This window comes from Nuphar pumila, chromosome 16 (genome assembly GCF_984573655.1).
Source record: "Nuphar pumila chromosome 16, dmNupPumi1.hap1.1, whole genome shotgun sequence".
NCBI lineage: Eukaryota > Viridiplantae > Streptophyta > Magnoliopsida > Nymphaeales > Nymphaeaceae > Nuphar > Nuphar pumila.
The window spans coordinates 16,580,152-16,600,517 of NC_143264.1; the positions used below are offsets into that span (position 1 = coordinate 16,580,152).

The following is a 20,366-nucleotide window of genomic DNA, read 5'->3' on the forward strand; positions in this document are numbered from 1 at the left end:
AGATCTTGATATGAGGTTATGATTGTGACGCTTATGTTAGCATATAAATGAATGACACATCACACCTACAAATGACTAGTTTTGACTTATTAGGTGAATGATACATCATGTCTACATAGTTTCATTGCAAATGATTGCATTATGATTGTCTGAGTAAATATATCATACTTATGTATCATGATTGTTGTGTATCATGAATATCTAACTAAATTACTTATAAGGTATGTGTGTGTGTTTCACGTTGGAATGGTCAAATGTGATTTGACTTATTGCTTATAAGAATTATGAATGCATATGAAAATAATGCAATGATTTGAATGTCTTTTATATGTGTATATATATATATATGTGTGTATGTAATGACTTGTATGCATATAGATTATGCTTTATTACGTGAGTTAAGGTTGAATAGAATATTAAGTGATGAAATGCTTTCAAATGCTTTATGTTCGAATGCTTGAAATGAATGACTCATACGACGTTGTTCACTTGTCTATCACTTGACGATGGATGAATAATATATCTTTACATTTAAATGCTTGATATGTTTTTTTTAAGTTTGAGTTTGGGTTGTTTTACCAGACTTTAGCGAGTCTGACCCCGTTTTATGGGGGACAGGTAATGCAGGTAAAGTATGATGAGTAGTTGGAGCGAAGGGCTGGTCGAGTTGCATCCTCGATGGTCCACTCTTACCTTGCGATCTTGGTATTCATGGTCTTTTCGTTTTAAGTACTTGATCATGTAGAGACTAAGTATTGTTTTCATACTCTGATTTGAAATGAAATTAAAACTCTTCATATTTCAGTCTTATATTGTACGTGGTTTGAAATGTGTATATCTCGTACATTTTGATTTGATTGTTATTTTTAATGTAATTGTGCCCAAAGTCTTAACCGTTTTTAAAAATTGTTTCGGCATTATAAGATTTGATTTACTTATCAAAAAAATGGTCTCGAAATTTCAATATTTGAACTATAATTAAGATTCAAATTTTTGGGGCGTTACACTAAAAGTAACCAACCACATGCAGGTATACATATATTAGAGATATAACAGGAATAACACTATATATTCACAACGTGAAAGAAGAAAAGAGTATATCGGTCTCAAGGGACAACTTTGAAGCTATATTTGCCTTTTCTCCGTGCATGGACACAAGCCATTAGGAACATATATGTTGTCTTTTATAAATCATTTATCTGAAAATTTGCATGCTTTTGAGCTCTCCCCCATATGTCCATACTTCATAGTACCACATAAATTGCACATCCAGTTTGTAGATATTACAACTTCCAATTTTAAAGAACAATAATATATGTATCATGTTATAAGTTAATGAATTACATGCATGCATGCACAAGTAAATGTTTTTTTATATGATGCTAACTTTGCAAATGATGTTTCCACGCTCATGCTCACCATTCCTCAAATCTTCAAATAATCCTATAGGCAATACTTTGTGCACTAACAAGAGTCCGTGATATCAGTTGGATGTGATCATAAGTGAAACAGGGTGCAGAATATCCAGAAATACGATTCAGGCTTACACACACTATTCTACAATTTTCCAGCCATCTTCACGTAGAAAAGATGATAAATTAGATAAAAATGGGGGCATAAAACATCAACCACACTGAAGCATTTTCTTACCATATCATCAGCTTTGATGTACCAATGGAGCATCTCCACAATCTGCATGTGGTTAACTCTTCTAATTATTTTATATCAAAAAACAAAGCATAATTCAAGAAAAAATATGCAGAAAAGCACAAAACAGTGAAGCAAAAACCTTTTGAAGAAACTCTATATGCATACCAGGACATTTCCTTTCAGCTTACTTATCGTCGTGTTATATATTCATTTTCACACACAAATACAATTAATACCAAAACACACACAGATTGTCTTATTAGATTGACCCTAGCCTCATTGGAGCTTCTCTATGGCATGACACCATGCAAATAATGGTACAATGAGATGAAGAAAGAAGAAAAGCAGGAAACAGTCACCTGTATTATTCAATTTAATTTTTCGCCGAGGGTTTTTTTGAGGAGAGGTTTTCAATAAGTGATTTTTCTAAGGAAAATCTCAAGTTTTAAAAATTAAAAACCATAAAAAATAATAGGTTTTGTATTTTTTCTTGTAAAAATAAATGGAAATAAGTTTGAAAAGTTTTTAGAATACAAAAGAAACAAAAAATACAAAAACTGGGTTTAAATATATAAAATAAGAAGTTTTTCAGAAATATCATGATAAAATCACACTATTTTCATTTCTGGCAATAGTTTTAAAATATCATGATATTATCAAAATATCAACGATATCGGTGACAGTGGGAGGAAATAAAAGGTGGCAACCGAATCCAAAACCCCTATTATGTGATAGTGCTGAACATTCCATTGAGATGCCTTTATATGTTAAGTTACATGTGATAAGATCACAAGGGATAAAATTAATAAAATATAACTCATTACAACTGTATCATACCAAGGCACATCACGTGCTACATAAAATCCATGTTGCTCATTATGAATCGTAGAACCAATCTACATCATGATTCATGAATCCTTATCCACAACATCAATCCGATGCAAGATCCACTTCACATTTCAATCGAGAGTGACCAACAGGCACAATTTATGCATTAGAAGTAATGCAATAAGCAGAAACAATTTACAACCAACAAAATGAAATTCTTGCCCCCTGCTGACCAATGTAGCATTGTGGCAATGTTCCACTTAAGCATAAGAAACAATGTACAATATAGATTATAAATAGGGTTGCTAAACAAACCGAATGGACTGGAACTTAAGGTGCTCAAGATCGACTCATTTTTGTACAGAGTCAAGCCAAGCTCAAGCTCATGAGGACCTTTAGCTAAACGAGATGACCTCGAGCTGGCTAGTTTACAAAAAAATTTACTTTGATTCAAAGCTGGAAATAATAGGATTTCAACTCTAGACCTATTGAACTAAGCTCAAGCTGGCTCACTTACAAAAAGAATACATTGTTTCAATGCTGGACGAAATAGAATTTGAACTCTAACCTACTGCTTGCAGGCTAAACACATTGACCATTTATTTTAAACTATATTATGTGACAAAAAACATATCTAAAATTTATTATAATCACTTAACAAGCACGTACAAGCTGAGCCAAACCAAACAACCGTTGATCCTGCTCAGTTTGTTGATCCTATTTACGAGTTTGAACAAGCTCTTTACTAGCCAAGCATGAGCTGAACCGCGAGCGGATCATCTCATTTCATAGCCCAAAGAAAGATTTGGAATAAGTCTTGAAACAAAATAGAATCAAAATCAGTAGACAGTGGGCAACGGAAAGGGAAAAAATAGGTAAGAAACAAAGGGTGACACAATCCATAATCACATCTTCACAGATATCTATCCCTACTTGTAAAGAAAGATTTGGAATAAGTATTGAAAAAAATAGAATCAAAATGAGTGGGCAGTGGGCAATGGAAAGGGCAAAAAAGGTAAGAAACAAAGGGTGACACAATCTATATTCACATCTTTACACAGATATCTATCATAAACAATAAAAAGCATTTTCTCTTTTTCATGTCATTGGCACTGCATACATGGTTGCTTTCATCATTCATTCATTTCCTTGTGTATTAATCCAATGAGTAGAACAGCAGAAAACAACGACGATGAGTTCAGTAGTAGACCTTGTCATCAACTCAGAAAACATAGCAGCAGAGAATGCAGCTCATACAGATCAGAGAAAATGAGAATACACTAAAACGGACATGGAACCAGAATAAAAGGACTTGCTAGTTAAATGGGATAAAAAGTAACTACCTCTTTAAGCTTTGACACCTTTGTGAAGTGACGACCAAAAGATGTATAACGAACACCATGAAGAAAAGGTGAAAGATACACTCTAAGCCTCGTCTGTCAAAAACCAGTGTCATCAGCAAAAAAACTTTCAAATATTATCAATCCAAGCTATCAATTTTTTCATTCCTAGAAAGCTGCTTGATCATGAACATGTCAAGTCCAAAATAGACCATGATGCATCAATACAATACAACCATCTTTGCAATGCTATCTAGATTGTTTGCAATCAATTACATGGTATGCACACACAAAGATTTTATATATATTAGGGTGCAGGCACCTACAACCCAAACCACCGAACAGCAGGCAGATGCTTCTGCTCCGTTGGATCACACGGATCCAATGGCACAAAAAACATGATCAAAGGGCCATTAGCAATAGCCAGCTACCGCTGATAAAGGCCCTTTGAGTGCAGGTTTTTTTTTATTATTAGGCACAGGGTCCCCCAGCTAGGCCATGGACACTCGTTGCTTTGAGCCATTCACTTTTGGTCCTTGAGTCATTTAGCTATTTGGTTTTGGTTATTTTGTCATTTGCTTTATTGGGTTTGATTGTTGGTATAGGATCCGAGGCCCAACATGCGGTGACCCGGATCCAAATAAGGAGTCTCTCTCTATATAAAGACCTTATGAAAGAGCCCAATCATGGAGGAATGAGAAATGATTGATTTCTTTAGTAAGGAGCTCCCTTTCCCTCTCTTTCCTTCTCTCTCCCTCTTGGTCGTCCCCCTCTCCTTACCTTTCTCTCTTTCTTTCCTTTTCTCTCCTCTTTCCTTTTGTCTCCTTCCCTTTGTCTTCTTCTTTCCTTCTCCCTCTCTCCCTTTTTCCTTTCCTCTCTCTATATCCTCCATATCTCCCCTTTCTTTCCTTACTCTCTCCCCCTTGCTTTGATGTCACACACTCTCCCCCTCTCTCCTTCATGCATCTCCCTCTCTTATGTTTCTCTCTTCTCCCTCTCTAACTTTTCTTCCTCTCTTCTCTTCCCTCTTTCTCTCTTCAGCTCGGGTAGCAACTCCCCCTTTTGGGCATTCCCAAGGGTGTCGTAAGGGTTGTGAACATCTCCAAGGCTGTCCTATGCCTACCGGATCTCTGCCTTGTGCATAGAGAGAGCCGGTAGCCGGCCCTTGGGCTACTGCAGCCCGTATTCGTATTAGGCATTCCGATCTGCACCATCAGCGCGTAGGAAGCCATCCCCCTGCAGATCAGGCCACCCAAGCGCTGATCCTAGGGCACAGCAATCCCTTGATGCTGTGCCTTTGTGCTGCATGTTCCCGCTCATTGCACTCGACTATACCGTCTCCACACATGTCACGCTTCCGACGAATCACCAAGGCAGCAACACGATCGACCCGTCCAACCCACAAGGGCCCTATGGTTGGGTCGCATCACTAGGTGCACATACTCACGAATCTGTTGGATCTGCTTTGATTCAACAGCCATTATAATTCAGTAAAAAAATGCATTGAACTTATGACCGCATTGCATTAAGATTGGTGTGTGTGTACACACAAGCGCCAATATCAGACACAGTTAAACCTATATAGATAGATGCCACCAACACATGCACACACACACAAATAATATGAATGGGTTTGTACATAATGCATGGATGCACATTCTCTATAACAAAAGACTACACATGTGAAGGTTTGATTCAAGATATTTTTATACAACCAATAGCTGGTGCAATTGGTTTAAAAATCAGTAATCCAATTTCCATGTTTACCTGCAACAACCAAAATGCACTGAGAAAAAGAAATTTGAAAGTCAACACAGTTAGTGTCTACCTTCCATTTTATTATTTGTTTGAGTATCTGAGGTTCACAAACAGCTTTGGCATCCTCGATGCTGCCACCTTCCTCCAATTTCTTCAATGCTGCCTTAATGGCCTGGATATATTTCACATAAAGTAATGCTTAAAATTCCCTGAAGAACAAAGAGCATACAAGATCACATTCACTCACCATCTGAAAAACAATGCATACCTCAATTGAACCTTCTACTTTTCCATGGGTAACAGACTTTTCAAATTGTCTGGAGCTGTGTGAGTAGATTGATGGCACCTTCTGCTTTCTCATAATATCTTCTAATGTCAAAGAAGATTTGCATCTTTCTATTAAAGCTGTCACTCTGCACGAATTGGAAATTTGTGAATATGTTTAGGCATCATTTGGGCATTCCCATTAGAGCAGGAAAACTTTTTCTCATGAAAAAGGACATAGCATTCTGTATCTCATGCTGGTATAACATCTAAAATCCATTTAGGACGAGACTAGGTGTACAACTGTTTGGAGTGACTTTCAAGCAATGATACCTAGATATGGACATGGACACAAAGTGTCAAATATATCAAGTTTTAAAAAAATAGATTTGCAAACACAGGCCACATGCACACACAAATACATATACACAGAAAAGAATATATGTTTGAACTTCATAAACAGAAACTGATATATGAAACTAAATGTCAAAAAATATTGGTGTTTTATTCCATAAACTTTTCTTGATAATTCAAACAAAACCATGAGCAAAATGCAAACACAAACCATTAGGATGCATGCCATTTTACACAATTAACAGAAATGAAAGAAAAAAGGTAATTCCAGACAGGGAAAGTCTAAAGGTACAACTACAAAAAGACTTGAACATTAGATGAAGTAAAACTGGAGTATCCAGAAGTGTCGGTGTTGAACATTAAATGAACTAAAACTGAAGTATCCATTAGTGTTGGTGCTGATGATGATTGCACCGAGTATTAGAACGAACATAGCTGCTGGTAAGAGTGTAAAGTAACACAGTAACATAGGTTTCTAAAGATGCTGAGGTTAGACTCTAGGGATTGGGAAAAGGTAGTTGCCTATTTCTGAAAGCAAAAAATGCAGGGGCATCTCCAACACCTAAATACTATGAGTAAAAATATTCATGTCCAACTAAATATTTCCAATTAATAATAACTCAACTTTTTAATACATATTATCTTAAGATTAAGTGAGAAAGGCAAGCTTGACCTGAACCACCGAACTGACCAAACTAGATCATTAATGGGTCTAGGTCCAAATTTCACATCCGGCCATAAAACTGGACGTCATTTGTACCCCTTGTCTAAACTTGATTCTGTTGAACCAACTTAGCAAATTATCCAAACCATGTTTTGTACACATTGTCTATACCTGACTGGCATGAACCAATTAGCAAACCCAAACTTGGACAATATTTATACCAGAGTTACCAGAAGCTCCTAGGCGAATAGGGAAGCACGCTTCCCTGATACGTGCTTCCGAAATGTGTGGGGAAGCGCCCCCCCCCCCTTTTATGGGAAGCGTGCTTCCCCCACGCTTCCCCATTTTTTCATTTTTTTTTGCTTCCCCTCTCGCTTCCGGTTTGCTTCCTAGGTCGCTTTCGAGAGGGTTCATAATTTTCTTCTAAGTGGTCCCACGCTTCCACGCTTCCTAAATTTTTTAAAGTGCCTCGCCTCCCGCTTCCCGTATCGCTTCCCGCTCCTGCTTCCTCGACTGGTAACTCTAATTTATATACAATATGTACCTGATTCATTTGTTACCTAGTTTCATCTGATTGAAATTTTACCCAGTTAGCCTAACTGTATGAACTTATTGTTGAAAAAAACTATATGAACTTATATTATAGCTATATACACCATTCTTGTCTTGATGCATAGCTATTGAAATTTTCAAAAATAAAGTTATTATCGAGTAATAAGGCCTCTCATGACCCAACCCAACTGGGATCAAAACAGAGTTACCGGGAGTGCCCCTAACAATACGCGCTTTGGAAGCGCGAAACGTCATGCTTCCAAAACGCGTGGGGAAGCATCCCCTTTTTATGGGAAGCGCGCTTCCCCCACGCTTCCCCCTCGCTTCCCTCTTTTTCCTATTATTTTTTATTTTTTATTTTTTATTTTTTATTTTTTGTTTTTTGTTTTTTGTTTTTTGTTTTTTGTTTTTTGTTTTTTATTTTTTTTTTCTTCTTTTTTCGCTTCCCCCTCGCTTCCTAGGTCGCTTCCGGTTTGCTTCCTAGGTCACTTCCAGTTCGCTTCCTAGGTTGCGTCCGAGACGGTTCGTGATTCGCTTCTAAGTAGTCTCACGCTTCCCGCTTCCTAAATTTTTGAAAGTGCCTCGCTTCCTGCTCCCGCTTCCTCGACTGGCAACCATGGATCAGAACCATTGTGGACCAGCCTGCCTGCCACTACATGGACCTGATCCATTGAAACCTGAACAAAAAATGAACCACATACAAAATCCTATACTGGTCTAATATGAATTTTGGACCAGAACTTGATCTGCTTGATCCAAACAGGTTTAGGTTTGTATCCACTGCCTAGACCTAATTCAAGTTCAGGTCCATGGGACATTAACAAAACCTGACCAGCTCTGGGCCACTTACACTCCTAAAACTAATATACCGAAAAGGACAAGCAGACATGCTCCTAAAACTAATATACTCATGCCACAAATTTTTCTTGCTTTTTTTAACAAAGAGAGCAGAATTCCAAGATCACTAAATTGCATAATGTTGCAATCTAAGGATGTATACCAATAGATCCATAATTTTCAAACATGGGCCAAGATTAAAAGCTATATATAATGTGGCTATACTTCATGATCCTAGAAAATTAAACTGGCACAAGAGTTTGCAGCAAAGAGACAACAAACAACCTCTTTTCTACTTCGATGTCCACTAGAGGTTGTGTAGCACTTGCTTTCTTCACAGTAGGCTTCCAGTTAGATTTGCTAAATGGCATCTCCTCTTTTAACTTGGCCACTTTATCCTCATAGTCTGAAGTGGATGACTTCACTTTCATGGTAGCAGTACTATTTGACTTAGTGACAATGGTCATTTTGGATTTCACACCAAAATCAGCTCCTCTCACTGGAAGTGCTTTACCACTTCTCTTAGCAGATTCAGTTTCTTTTACAGTTGAGTCCACTACCTCTCTTTTTTTAGGTGGCTTCACTGTTGGTTTCTCTTGATTGATGTCTTCAGATGAAACCTTTCTTTTCTTCAGTAGGGGTTTTTCCTTGATTTGATCATGTAATCCTGGCTGCAGTTTCCTCTTCATAGGTGTTTCAGGAAAGTTGATATGATTTCTTATGGGAGTTCCCAAATCTTCATCAATCTTGTGCTTCCTGTTCAAAGAACAAACAAAATCTTCAGGTTGTTCTGATAAATGGAGGAATAGGAGGAGGCCATTTGCAACACGCAAAGGAAAACTTACAGGCAGTATATTAAGATTCTATCTGGAATTAGATCATCCCATGCCCTTTGAATTAAGTCTTCATCATCATTATCCTCAAAAGCTATTTTCCTGTTTAGCAAAGAAGATGACAAGGATACTATAGACATTCCTTTCAGACCATTTCAAGGGGTGAAAGAAACAGATTCATTAAGATGGGATCATCGATAACCTCTCAAATATGAAGCAAAGATCAGTAGTACCTTGGCAAGCACTTTCTATGATATGCCTTGGGACAACGTCTACAAACTGCAAACTGCATCTCTTGCTTCTCTTTATCTTCTCCCTGTTTACAGGCAAAACATTTGTGAACAGGGCATGTAAATGACTCCCCAGCTCCAATCTTTTTCTCATACTCTCGTGCCAAAGCTTCATTTTCTGGATAAAGCAATCCTACAACACATCCTGGATGATAGAAATGACCACAAGTTGCAGAAACACATCGAAAGACCTGGGAGGGAGAAAAACAAGAGAGAGGAAAGAAAAGTCTCAATACATGAAAAAGCAATTATAGGGAAAAAAAAAGCACAGTTATCGAGTAACAAACAAAAAACCAAGACAAACACTGAATCAATTAAAGACAATGCACCATTACCAGAAAAATGAAAATTGCCATACTAACCATTATTTAAAATCAAGTAGCTTAGGTTTCTTTAATACACACCAAGTTCAATTGTTATTTGACAGCCAAATTCTACTCCCCTGAATCCTAAATGTACCCCTCTTAAATAATGACTATACCATTCCCTCCAGCACCTTGCGGCCCAGAATCATGATCGAATACCTCCCACTTAGAAATGATAATTGAATAATTTGTATAATGCAAAGATATGGGAAAAGGGTGAAATAATTTCTAGTGGCAGCAGTATATTTTGAATGTTAGATCAAGCGTTCAGCATCTTGATGGTTAACGTTTCCATACAGTTGGATTTATCGATAAATTGCATATACAAGAACTGAAGCCTCTCAACTAGCATCCCTACCACCACCAATTCCAACTAGCTGCAACTAAAGCTACAACTCCCCAATTAAGAAATGAAACAAAAAAAACAATAGAGTGAAAGATTGTGAAGACGTCAAACCTTGCAACTTTTGATGAATGCGGGTTGTCCAAGGATCGATGCTCTAATACCAATTATTATGATCTTAAAAGAGAAGAAAGAATTAGGGTTTCAGAGGAACCCTAGCCTCCATAACTCTGGAATTTTCCAGCCTAAAAGAAAATGCTGCAGTTATCGATTATAACTTTTTACAATGCTAGTATTTTATAGCCATGAATCCTAACCTCAACTGAACTTGGATATTTAATCGAACTAAACTGATTCAGACTCCACTCAACACTACCTAAATAGACAAATGGACCTAAATACAATAAAAGGCCCATACTCATTACCAAGACAGACAAAAATCCAAAAGACTTAAAATTGTAAAATAAGACCAAATATACCAGGAAGCAAAAAAGGATCGAGTACTTTAAAGGTAGATAACAAGGGCACCAAGGAGATTTCAGCCACTCTAGAGACCAGAAAGGAGGGAGGGTGTGGGACTGCAGCCCTAGAGCAAGCAGACCATGTCCATTAGAACTTATGCCAAGAATTAGAATGCCTTTGCAAGCTTGTACCCAAAAGACGATGAGGCGAAGAACTGGAGGATGCTTCCAGCATGTTTGGGGGGCATATAAAAGATAGCTTAGGGTGCCTTTTTTGTAAACCTTAAAGCTGAAATCCAAGAAGTCCTAAAGCCAAAGACACCCATTTGTTATCTATTGTTTCACAAATTGTCAGTTTTCCCCAAGGAGGTTCACTACTAAACCAACATAGCTTGCAGAAAGAGCATGGTCATTTCTTTGTTGAAACCATTTTCATTACATTCCCTTTATGAAGACCATCATTTCTCCAAATTGACTAGGTGAAACCTTCCATAACTGGCTAATTCCCTTTGAGAGGCAAATTCCTGATTATTCACATGCATTGAGCAAAGAAACCTAAGGTATGTCCATCAACATAGCTAATCCGAGATTGTATAACCAAGAATTCAAGGGAGCATATCACAAGCCAACCTCAACCAAAATTAAGCAAGATATATTGCTTACACCACCAGATCCCTTCAACCCCTATTACAAGTATGATGTTTTGCAATACCTACGTGAACAACAACAATCCAACAATGTTTTATGCCAACAAGGACTTGGGCACTAGAAATACCAAATGAAATCTAAGGAAGATTTGTCCCACATCTCCAAGCAAGAGACATCCAGCCTCAAGGCATCAAAGTAGTACATAGTATGGAAAGACCTATAAAACTCTGTTCCCAGCCTGAGCCTAAAACATGCACAGCTATGGACAAGGATGGTCCAATGCCTACTGCCTTAATAAGCAAACAGCCCAACCAAAAAAAGCAGTGGCGAAGAGCCAAAATCAAGGTGCCAAAAAAATGTGAACTCCATCACTCATGGGAAATATGCTTCCTTAATAATCCGATGCAAGTTTGCAGTATGAGCTCGGCACCTTTCGAATAACTTTCATTTGTGAACTAGCTACACCCACTTTACATCTAATCGAAGGTTTGCCATAAAAATAGGGAGATTGAGGATGGTATATGGCAGAGATCTAATTGAATTGGAAGGCAGAGAGAGTCTGAAGCTATGTCACATGGGTGTGGGTGCGGGTGCGGGTGCGGCGCAATTGCAAAAATTTTGGATACGGGGACTCGGCTATATATATATATATATAATAAGTCGGCTATAGCCCATTAGGGGACACGGCTAAGATCATGCATCTTGATGTTGATAACATTCCAAGTGAGTACCAAATATCTTGCTGTATACGTTAGCAGTTGCACAGTCTGTGCAATGTAGTCTGTGCAATGCAGCCTGTGACTGTGCAATGCAGTGACTGTGCAGTTGCAGTTGCAGTTGCAGTTGCAGTTGCACAGTCTGTAACTGTGCAACTGCATTGCACAGTCTGGTTATATATTTTTTTTAAATATATATAAAAAAAAATTTTTTTTTGCCCTAAAAATGGACAGTTTTGGACTCAATCAACGTTGACCGAGTCCAAAACAAGGGCGGACTCGGCCTCGACTCGTTGACCGAGTCCGACTCGACATTGACCGAGTCCGACTCGACATTGACCGAGTCCGACTCGACATTGACCGAGTCCGGGCCGTGTCCAAAGCCACACCCGTGTTCGCACCCATGTCGGGGCGTGTCGACTGGGGTGCGGCGCCTCCCTAGCCGAGTCCATGTGACATAGGTCTGAAGTGATTCCATAAAAGTCAGGATTTCAAATAGTGAGAATATTCACAACTGCAATGTTATGAAAGAATGGCTCAAAACAAGCAAAAGGTATGTAAAGGGAACTCTTAAGAAAATATCAAACCTCAGGATTTGAAGATTTATCTGAGGATCCCAATTTCCCACAAACAAAGCATTGGTGCCGCTTATATTCACAATTGGGACAATAGAAATTTTGAATGGCCTGCAAATCAAAAGCCAAACAATATCAGATAATCAATTGCAAAAGGAGAGCATGAAAAATCTACCATGACCATTGGAAATTCCAAAAAAAAAAAATCAAGAGTACCTTTACTTGAGCATTGGATAACCCTAACGATTTGCAATCAGAATCAGAACCAGCTGCAACAGTAGCATGAAATGACCTCAAGCAACATCCATCACAACTGCAAAAGAATAGCATACCATGCTTCCCATGAAGTAGGTGGCAACCCGTAAACTAATGCTTACACAAATTGCATTTCTTCACAATGTTGTACTAATATAACGCATGCACATATGCACTCAGGCACATGAACGCATGCACGCAGACATGCGCATGGTGAACATGCATGCAAGCAGACATGAGCATAGTGAAAGAGCATGCACACGCAGATACACACTAGGATTAGAATCTACATTCTAAAGCAGGTACAGATCTGAGTGTGCATGTGTGTGTGTGTTGCTTTATGTCTGCTATGTATGTTGTTAATGAAAATGCCAACAAGGCAATATCCTAAGAGACTTGGAGAAAACAGGAAAATAAAGATAAAAGAAAAGAAAGCCAAGGAAATGCATTTACAGAATAAGCGGCTAATAGGACACTATGGGACTGTTTAGTTAGATCTATTTATCGAGATAAATGGGATATTTGGAAATAAAAGTTCAAGAAATTTATTTTTCAGTTGTTTGGTTAGCAAAATGAGATTAACAAAAATCAGATAACTTGGAAAACCTGAAAATATAATTCCAACTAGTTGAAATTACAAAAAATGGAAATATTCCATAAATTAATTGACCCAAATGCAGGTTCCCTCTTTGTGCCCAAAAGAGTACCCTGATTGTCCCTTCCTCTCGCTATTGGGCTCATCTCCCAGCATGCAATGTTGGTGTCCTTATAGTAGTTTCAGTATATCTAAGAGCTTGTTTGGATGCAAATCCAGATATTTCATTTTCAGGTTTAATGAATTTAGTTTTCTAGAACCTCAAAACTTTTAAATTCAAAAAAAAATGATGGTGCTCGGCTGAACTTTCAAACCTAGAAAAAATTTCCCAATTTTATATGTGTTCATCTCTCTCTCTCTCTCTCTCTCTCTCTCTCTCTCTCTCTCTCTCTCTCTCTCTCTCTCTCTCTCTCTCATGTTTGAGGATGTTGCAACTTATAACCAAAATTTTTGGAGGGAATCAACAAAATCTTACATAACTATGATAGTAAACAAGGATCCTGATACTTTCACGATGACATGACCTTTGGTTGCAGCAATCCACAGGCCATTTGTCAAAGGCATTTCATCAAGTTTCTCTATATCTGTTATTAGTATCTTCCAAATCAAAGCTAGAGCTCTATTTATCCCTCTAGGTCAGTCATGCCCCAGCCTCCTTTCCTACCATTTTAGTCTAACTACATTATCTTCACATGCTTTCATTATCGAAACCCTCTCCTCTGATGCCCCTCCATTATATTCTCTCCTTCAACATATATATATAGAGAGAGAGAGTACAGTGGACGAGCAAATTGTCCACTGTTGGGACGGATGCGTGACCGACGCTGATCGCGAGTGCGATCAGCGGTGGGAGGTGATTTATTGAAAAATCGACATTGAGCGGCGATCCGTGACTGCCGCTAAATTTCCGATGAGACCTTTAGCGGCAAATGGGTCCTTTTGCACAAAATCAACATGCCCCGGGCATCCGTCATTGTTCGACCATACACCCGTCCGTGTGTGTGTGTGTATATATATATATGGAAAGACTCTCCTGTACCCCCTCCATTCAATCCCTCTTCTTCTACAGTGTTCCGCATTCCCAACAGAGAGAGAGAGAGTCCTAAGTGATAATCATTTAGGTCTTGTTTGGTTGCAAATCTAGAAGTTTAGTTTTCTACTTTTCTACTTTTCAAATATTCAAAAGTTCAAGGTTTTAAAATTCTGGAAAAATGTAGTGTTTGGATGCACTTGAAAATCTCAGAAAAATATCCAGATTTAAATTTTCCCCTCTTTCATTGTTTGTTTGAGATCTCAATCTCTCTCTCTCTCTTGAAAGAATTGAAGACCTGAAGTCCTGGACCACCAACCGCACATGGTTGCATGCAGACAAGATGGATACAAACATGCTCAATTGAAAAACTAAACCCTTCATTTTCCAAAACAATCCAATTGCCTCATCTTCACAACCATTCATTCCCTAGCTGGTAATCATGGCATTCCAACAAATAAAATTTTGCACACCCATCCATCAAAGAAGCTTCTTGTACTCACAAGCTCCCACATTTTGAATGCATGCCTATCAATGTGGTTCCAGCAAAAGTATCAATCTCAAAATCAGTCTTTATCGTCAATCTGCGAAGACATTTTCCTTAAAACAAAGCCCCTAATGAACTGCACAAAGAAAGGATAGTCTGCTAGAGAAACTCGATCCAAAGAAACTCCAGCCACCATCATTTGATTGAATTGTTCCACAGCTTTATTTCCATACCCAAGTTGAACAAAACTTGAGATCATTGTTGACCAAGAAACTCCATCCTTCCATGGTAATAAAATAAAAAACTTGAAATGCATCCTCCATACTCCCACATTTCACATACATATCCATTAATAGAGCACCCACATGAACACTTCTCTAAAATGTACATCTAATAACACGACCTCGAGTACAAGTTCCCTGCATCAGACACCTCATCCCTGCATAAATGCACACCAAACACATGGCAAAACCATCAACAGTTAGACTGATATAGTTCATCTTCTTAAATATTTTCATCCCTCTAAGATCACCAATTTCAAGATAAACATTGATCATTATGTTCCAAGAAACCAAGTTTTCTTTAGGCATTCTATCAATCATACACAATCATGAATTGACCTCCTGGGCAGGAACAAACCCAAACTGGAATAGGAAGGTAGAACACTAATGATGATAACCGAACTCGGTGACACGCCCGCCACCACCATCTTGTGAAAATCATTAATTCAATCAAAGTGGTCAAATTAGCCTGTTCATGCTTGCCCTCCAAATGCCCTAGTGTGTTTCATTTGGTCGGGTTTTCTTAGCAAGAATTAGAATGGGATTGATTCGCTCCCCCAGCATAGAGAGAGAGAGAGAGAGGCATAAGAGGGGGTGGGCTGGAGCCCGTGTTTGAAGATAAAATCTTTCCATTTTTTTTCTTAAACCAAGTATGTTTTTTTTTATAAATCCGATTTTCATTTATCTATTTTTAATAGCTAAATAATCTGAAATTTTTTTCAATATCTTCATATATCTGGATATTTTGGTATAACCAAACAGGCCCTAAAAGACTTGCAAAAAACAAGAAAACAAAGATAACAGAAAAGAGATAAAACATGCATACAGCACTGAAAATCAACCAATTTTGGATGATCTGATCGGAACCAAGTATGCATTTTACACTTTTCACCAAAAAGGACCCCAATATTTTGCATGTTTCACCAAAAAGGACCCCAATTCAGTTTGATACTCAAAAATCAAACATTTTCTGTTTAAAAAATGTTTTTTTTTCTTTCCGATCACACATACCACCAAAAAAGTGAGTGACACCATTGCCAAATACTGATCTCATCTCCTACCTGTGCTTTTTGTCCAATGTGCTACAATAACCTGTCCCAAATCTTCCACGTTTTAAAGTAAAACGTCAAATCCAGTCAGGCCAACATATAGATTTTATGGAAAGGATAATACCAAAATAAATGAACAGTAAATTCTTCTCCCCAACAGCATAAGATGCTATAATTGGACATCTGAAAACCCCCATGGTTCAAGTTTAGTTTAACTCTGTCCAAAAATAGGGTCCATGGAAAACCATGGTCCTTCTAGATGGACCAAACCCCTAGAAATTATCCTTGAGAAAGCTGCAAGTTCTTTGTTATAGGAAAAGAGAAATGACATGACTCTACCTTAAAACCTCCTTAGTAATCATCCACCACACCATTTGTAACAACAGCAGCAAATTTTGCATCAGATTTTTCCACTTACTAAACTTGTTTATTTGATATCTCGCTTCAATTCAATGTTCCATACATTGTCAAACCAGACACTACAAAAAGCCATTTATCCCATCAACTTCAGTTAGTCCTCCAGCATAATCCCACTTCTGCTTTTAAGTTTGTCCATTTTAAACCATAGTTGGCAAACTCATGACTCAGATTCGAATCGCATGACTCTTGACTCGCGAGTCAGGGGGTTGATTCAGTAACTTGGACGAGTTAAGGTTATGCATTTTCTAGTGTTAAGATATGGAAAAAATCAAATATAATGACAAAATTTAGCACATGACATCAATGACTAAGCTATATAAGTATTCAACTATACATAACTGTTAATATTTATGATTTAAAAACATATGATTCTTATAACAAGTATCCATTTATGAGCATTACACATTAAAATCACAAAATGCAGAACAAAAAACACATAAGAGGTATGTGGATCAGTGGTCCTGAATCGGTGACCCAGTTGGGGTCTGATCCGGGTCGACTCTGTCATTTCCCGAGTCAACTCACCGGATTTGTCAACTATGTTCTATACCAAGCGGTCCAAGCCTCTTATTCTCATCAGAATTTAATATTTAATCAGTCCTCCAGCCTAATCCAATTCTCATTTTAAGTTTATCCATCACTCTCACCTAACCGCTCTAAAGTTGACGACTGTCTCCTGCTCAGTTTGCTTGCCTAATATCCATATTTTTATATCACTAGACGAGATCACCACCAATCTTTTTAACTTAACTACCACCACATTTTGATATGGAGTGCCCCATTCATGTTCTAGATTCTCATGCAAGACAATTGAGTCACCCTTCTACTGACCCAGTTGGTGGACATCTATGTCACATAGGCACGGGTGCGGGTGCGGCACTTTAAAAAAACTTGGGTGCGAGGTTGCGGGGAGGATATATATATATATATATATATATATATATATATATATATATATATATATATATATATATATATATATATATTTTAACAGTTTTAAGTTAGCACTACGCTTTTTGTATTTATATATATAATATAGATAAAAATAGACATGATTAGGGTTAACTGAATATACTTTTGGATAGAAATGGACCTCAGTGTGGTTGACTTCACCTAACACAAAGGAAGTTATGTCCAAGTGTCGCACCTGCTTCGGGGAGGGTACGACGCGGGTGCGGTGCCCTGTTAGAAGAGTTCGTGTGACATAGGTGGACATAGTCCACACATTTCTACATTCATATTTTCAATTTTTCATTTAAAGTAGACAGTTAACATCTATGTCATAAGGACTCGGCAAAAGGGCCATCACACCCGCGTGACGCAAGTGTGAGTGCAAAAGTCGCACCCGGTGCGGCAAACACATCAAAGAGAGAGAGAGAGAGAAAATCAAAATACCCCCCACCGAAACCCTTGACTCTCTCTCCCTAGTCTCGCTCCCCAAACCCTTGTCTTCCCCTTTCTCTCTCACACTCTCTTTTATCTTCCCTCTCTCTCTCTCTCTCTCTCTCTCTCTCGTCTTCTCCCCTCAACTCGTGCTGGCGAATCCAGTCCCCGCTACTATGACTAGGAATTTTTATGAAACCATAGAGAGGGAAATAGGGATAGGGGGAAATGAGAGAGAGGAGAGAGGAGGAAACAAAACTAGAGAGGGAAGAAGAAGAATGACGAGAGAGAGAGAGAAGAAACGAAGGAAGAAAGTGGTGGAGAGACAGAGGAGGAGGAACGGGGATGCTTACCTGGCTTCATCTCTGCCTCTTCTTCTGTCGGTGTTGGAGGGAGAGATCCTCCTTCATAGGTAGTGGCAACGGGGTACCCGGCAGAGCTCTCTCCCTCTCTCTCTCTCTCATAACACCTTGCGCAAACCAAGTGTTATGATAAGGTTTGATTGGACCCAAGTCTTATTTGGGTCCATTCAGACCTGAGCCAGATAAGATCTGTTTCAACATAGGCTTGGACCCGAACCAAAATCACAATGGAGTTTCTATCTTGGGATTCATGTCCAAATATATGTATGGATTCAGATCGGAGGTCCAACCAAATCCAATCCATTTCACATTTAACTGTACTTCATCTTATCAAACATGAGCCTCACCTTAACCCTTGCCAGGCAGAGCCAACCCAGCTCACGACATGCAAAACTCCTCCCTAGACAATGGCTGGACAACATGCATCCGACCACTGGACAGTAGGATTTGAACCCAATCTAGCATGAATCGGCTGATTCACATTGAATGGGCACTTTATCCAAGCAATACAGTGGTCAATCCAGCCCAAAATCAGGCCATTTTCGGTCTAATTGGCAGAACTGGCCCAAATCAAGCTGATTCTACCCTGAATCGATTCACCTAGATGTTTTAATATATATATATATATATATATATATATATATATATATATATATATATATATTTATTTATTTATTTAAAGTAAAACCCAATCTTTGAAATGGGTCTGATACAGAAAAGATCCAGTTTGAAAAGATTTTTATTGTTTTGTTGAAAAACAATTCACTTAGTAAACTGGTTAAAACTGTTAAAAATTATATATATATACCCTCCTGCACCACCGTACCCAAGTTCTTTTAAAGTGTTGTATCGCCGCACCCGCACCTATGTGACATAGGTTAACATTGTATATAGGAATTATGATGATAGAAATGAAACTATATTTGTCTTATTTCCACATGAACTTATTCTTAACTATTTTTTATTAAAATATAGTATTCTAGCTATCTAATAATTAGTTTACAATTTTACAGTTTTATTTTTTTTTTACTTTGAAAATCTTGATTAGTATCAATATCACAATTTGACAACTAAGATCCCGTTATGACAGTTGATTGTTTAATTGGATTGTTTATATATTATAATAGTTAGTTGATTGTGATTCTTGATATACTACTTTCGTGAACCAAAAAAATGACCAATTCATATTTTATGGATCATATTTTTTATTACTTAGATATTAATTATCTCAACAAATTTGTCTAACTGTTACTTGCATTTGATGTTGGGATAGGTTTGCCATTGCATAGAACCTGTTTTGATTTATATAATATCTGTATACTATTTCTTTATGTAAGATAAAAATAAAAGTTAACATCACTGGGTTCACTCAATCATGTCTCAAGTCAAGAACAAACGAATCAAGTCACAATGTTTTCAAACTATGAGATGTCCAATTTACAGCAAAAAACTGTAGCAGCTAGTCTACAATCCAATTCTTACATGTTGAAAACAATCAATTGGCACTTGCCTTTATTATTTTCAACCTCGATGATACTGCAAACACTTTTAGAATAAGCAACCAGCACCAACACTAAAACTAAATACCTTCATCAAAATTCAATATGTCATCACTAAATTGCAGATTGTGTCGGATTCTATGCAACCAACAGAAAAATTCCTTCTATAAACCCATGGTCTAATGGCTTCATCACTGAAGCATTCATCTCCTTGTTCACAATATTGAAATAACAGCAGAAATATAGGGTCTCCCTATCTCAAATCTATTGAGATAATGAAAAATCTCACCCCTCACCCACACCACTCCCCACTCGGGGCTGACGTGATCATTGTGACTGTTAGTTTCAAATTTCCTTTATCCATTCAATCCACACTTCACCCAAACCAATGTTCTCCAAACAAATCAAAAGTTCATTCTAATTTGAGATCCAATAAGAAGGTCCACCTCCTCTTTAAAACCAAGTTGGCTCCACATGGCAATGATGGCACAATTTTCTATACTCCTACTAAAGGTAAAAGTGTGCTA

At 37.9% G+C, this 20,366-nt stretch overlaps 1 protein-coding gene across 3 annotated transcripts in view; it reads right to left on the reverse strand.

Moving 5' to 3' along the window:
- Positions 1–20,366, reverse strand: part of LOC149813027 (protein ENHANCED DOWNY MILDEW 2-like) — a 49,005-nt gene that overhangs the window by 7,874 nt on the left and 20,765 nt on the right. For 2 of the 3 annotated variants that reach the window (XM_089992370.1, XM_089992372.1), the window contains exons 7-15: positions 12,695–12,791; positions 12,491–12,589; positions 9,314–9,561; positions 9,093–9,182; positions 8,533–9,003; positions 5,845–5,989; positions 5,647–5,748; positions 3,822–3,914; positions 1,651–1,692 (exon numbers count right to left, since the gene is read on the reverse strand). In XM_089992370.1, the coding sequence (XP_089848496.1) occupies positions 1,651–1,692; positions 3,822–3,914; positions 5,647–5,748; positions 5,845–5,989; positions 8,533–9,003; positions 9,093–9,182; positions 9,314–9,561; positions 12,491–12,589; positions 12,695–12,791 (1,387 nt within the window). The remainder of the gene's footprint in view (positions 1–1,650; positions 1,693–3,821; positions 3,915–5,646; positions 5,749–5,844; positions 5,990–8,532; positions 9,004–9,092; positions 9,183–9,313; positions 9,562–12,490; positions 12,590–12,694; positions 12,792–20,366) is intronic. The other variant, XM_089992371.1, reaches the window with a different exon arrangement.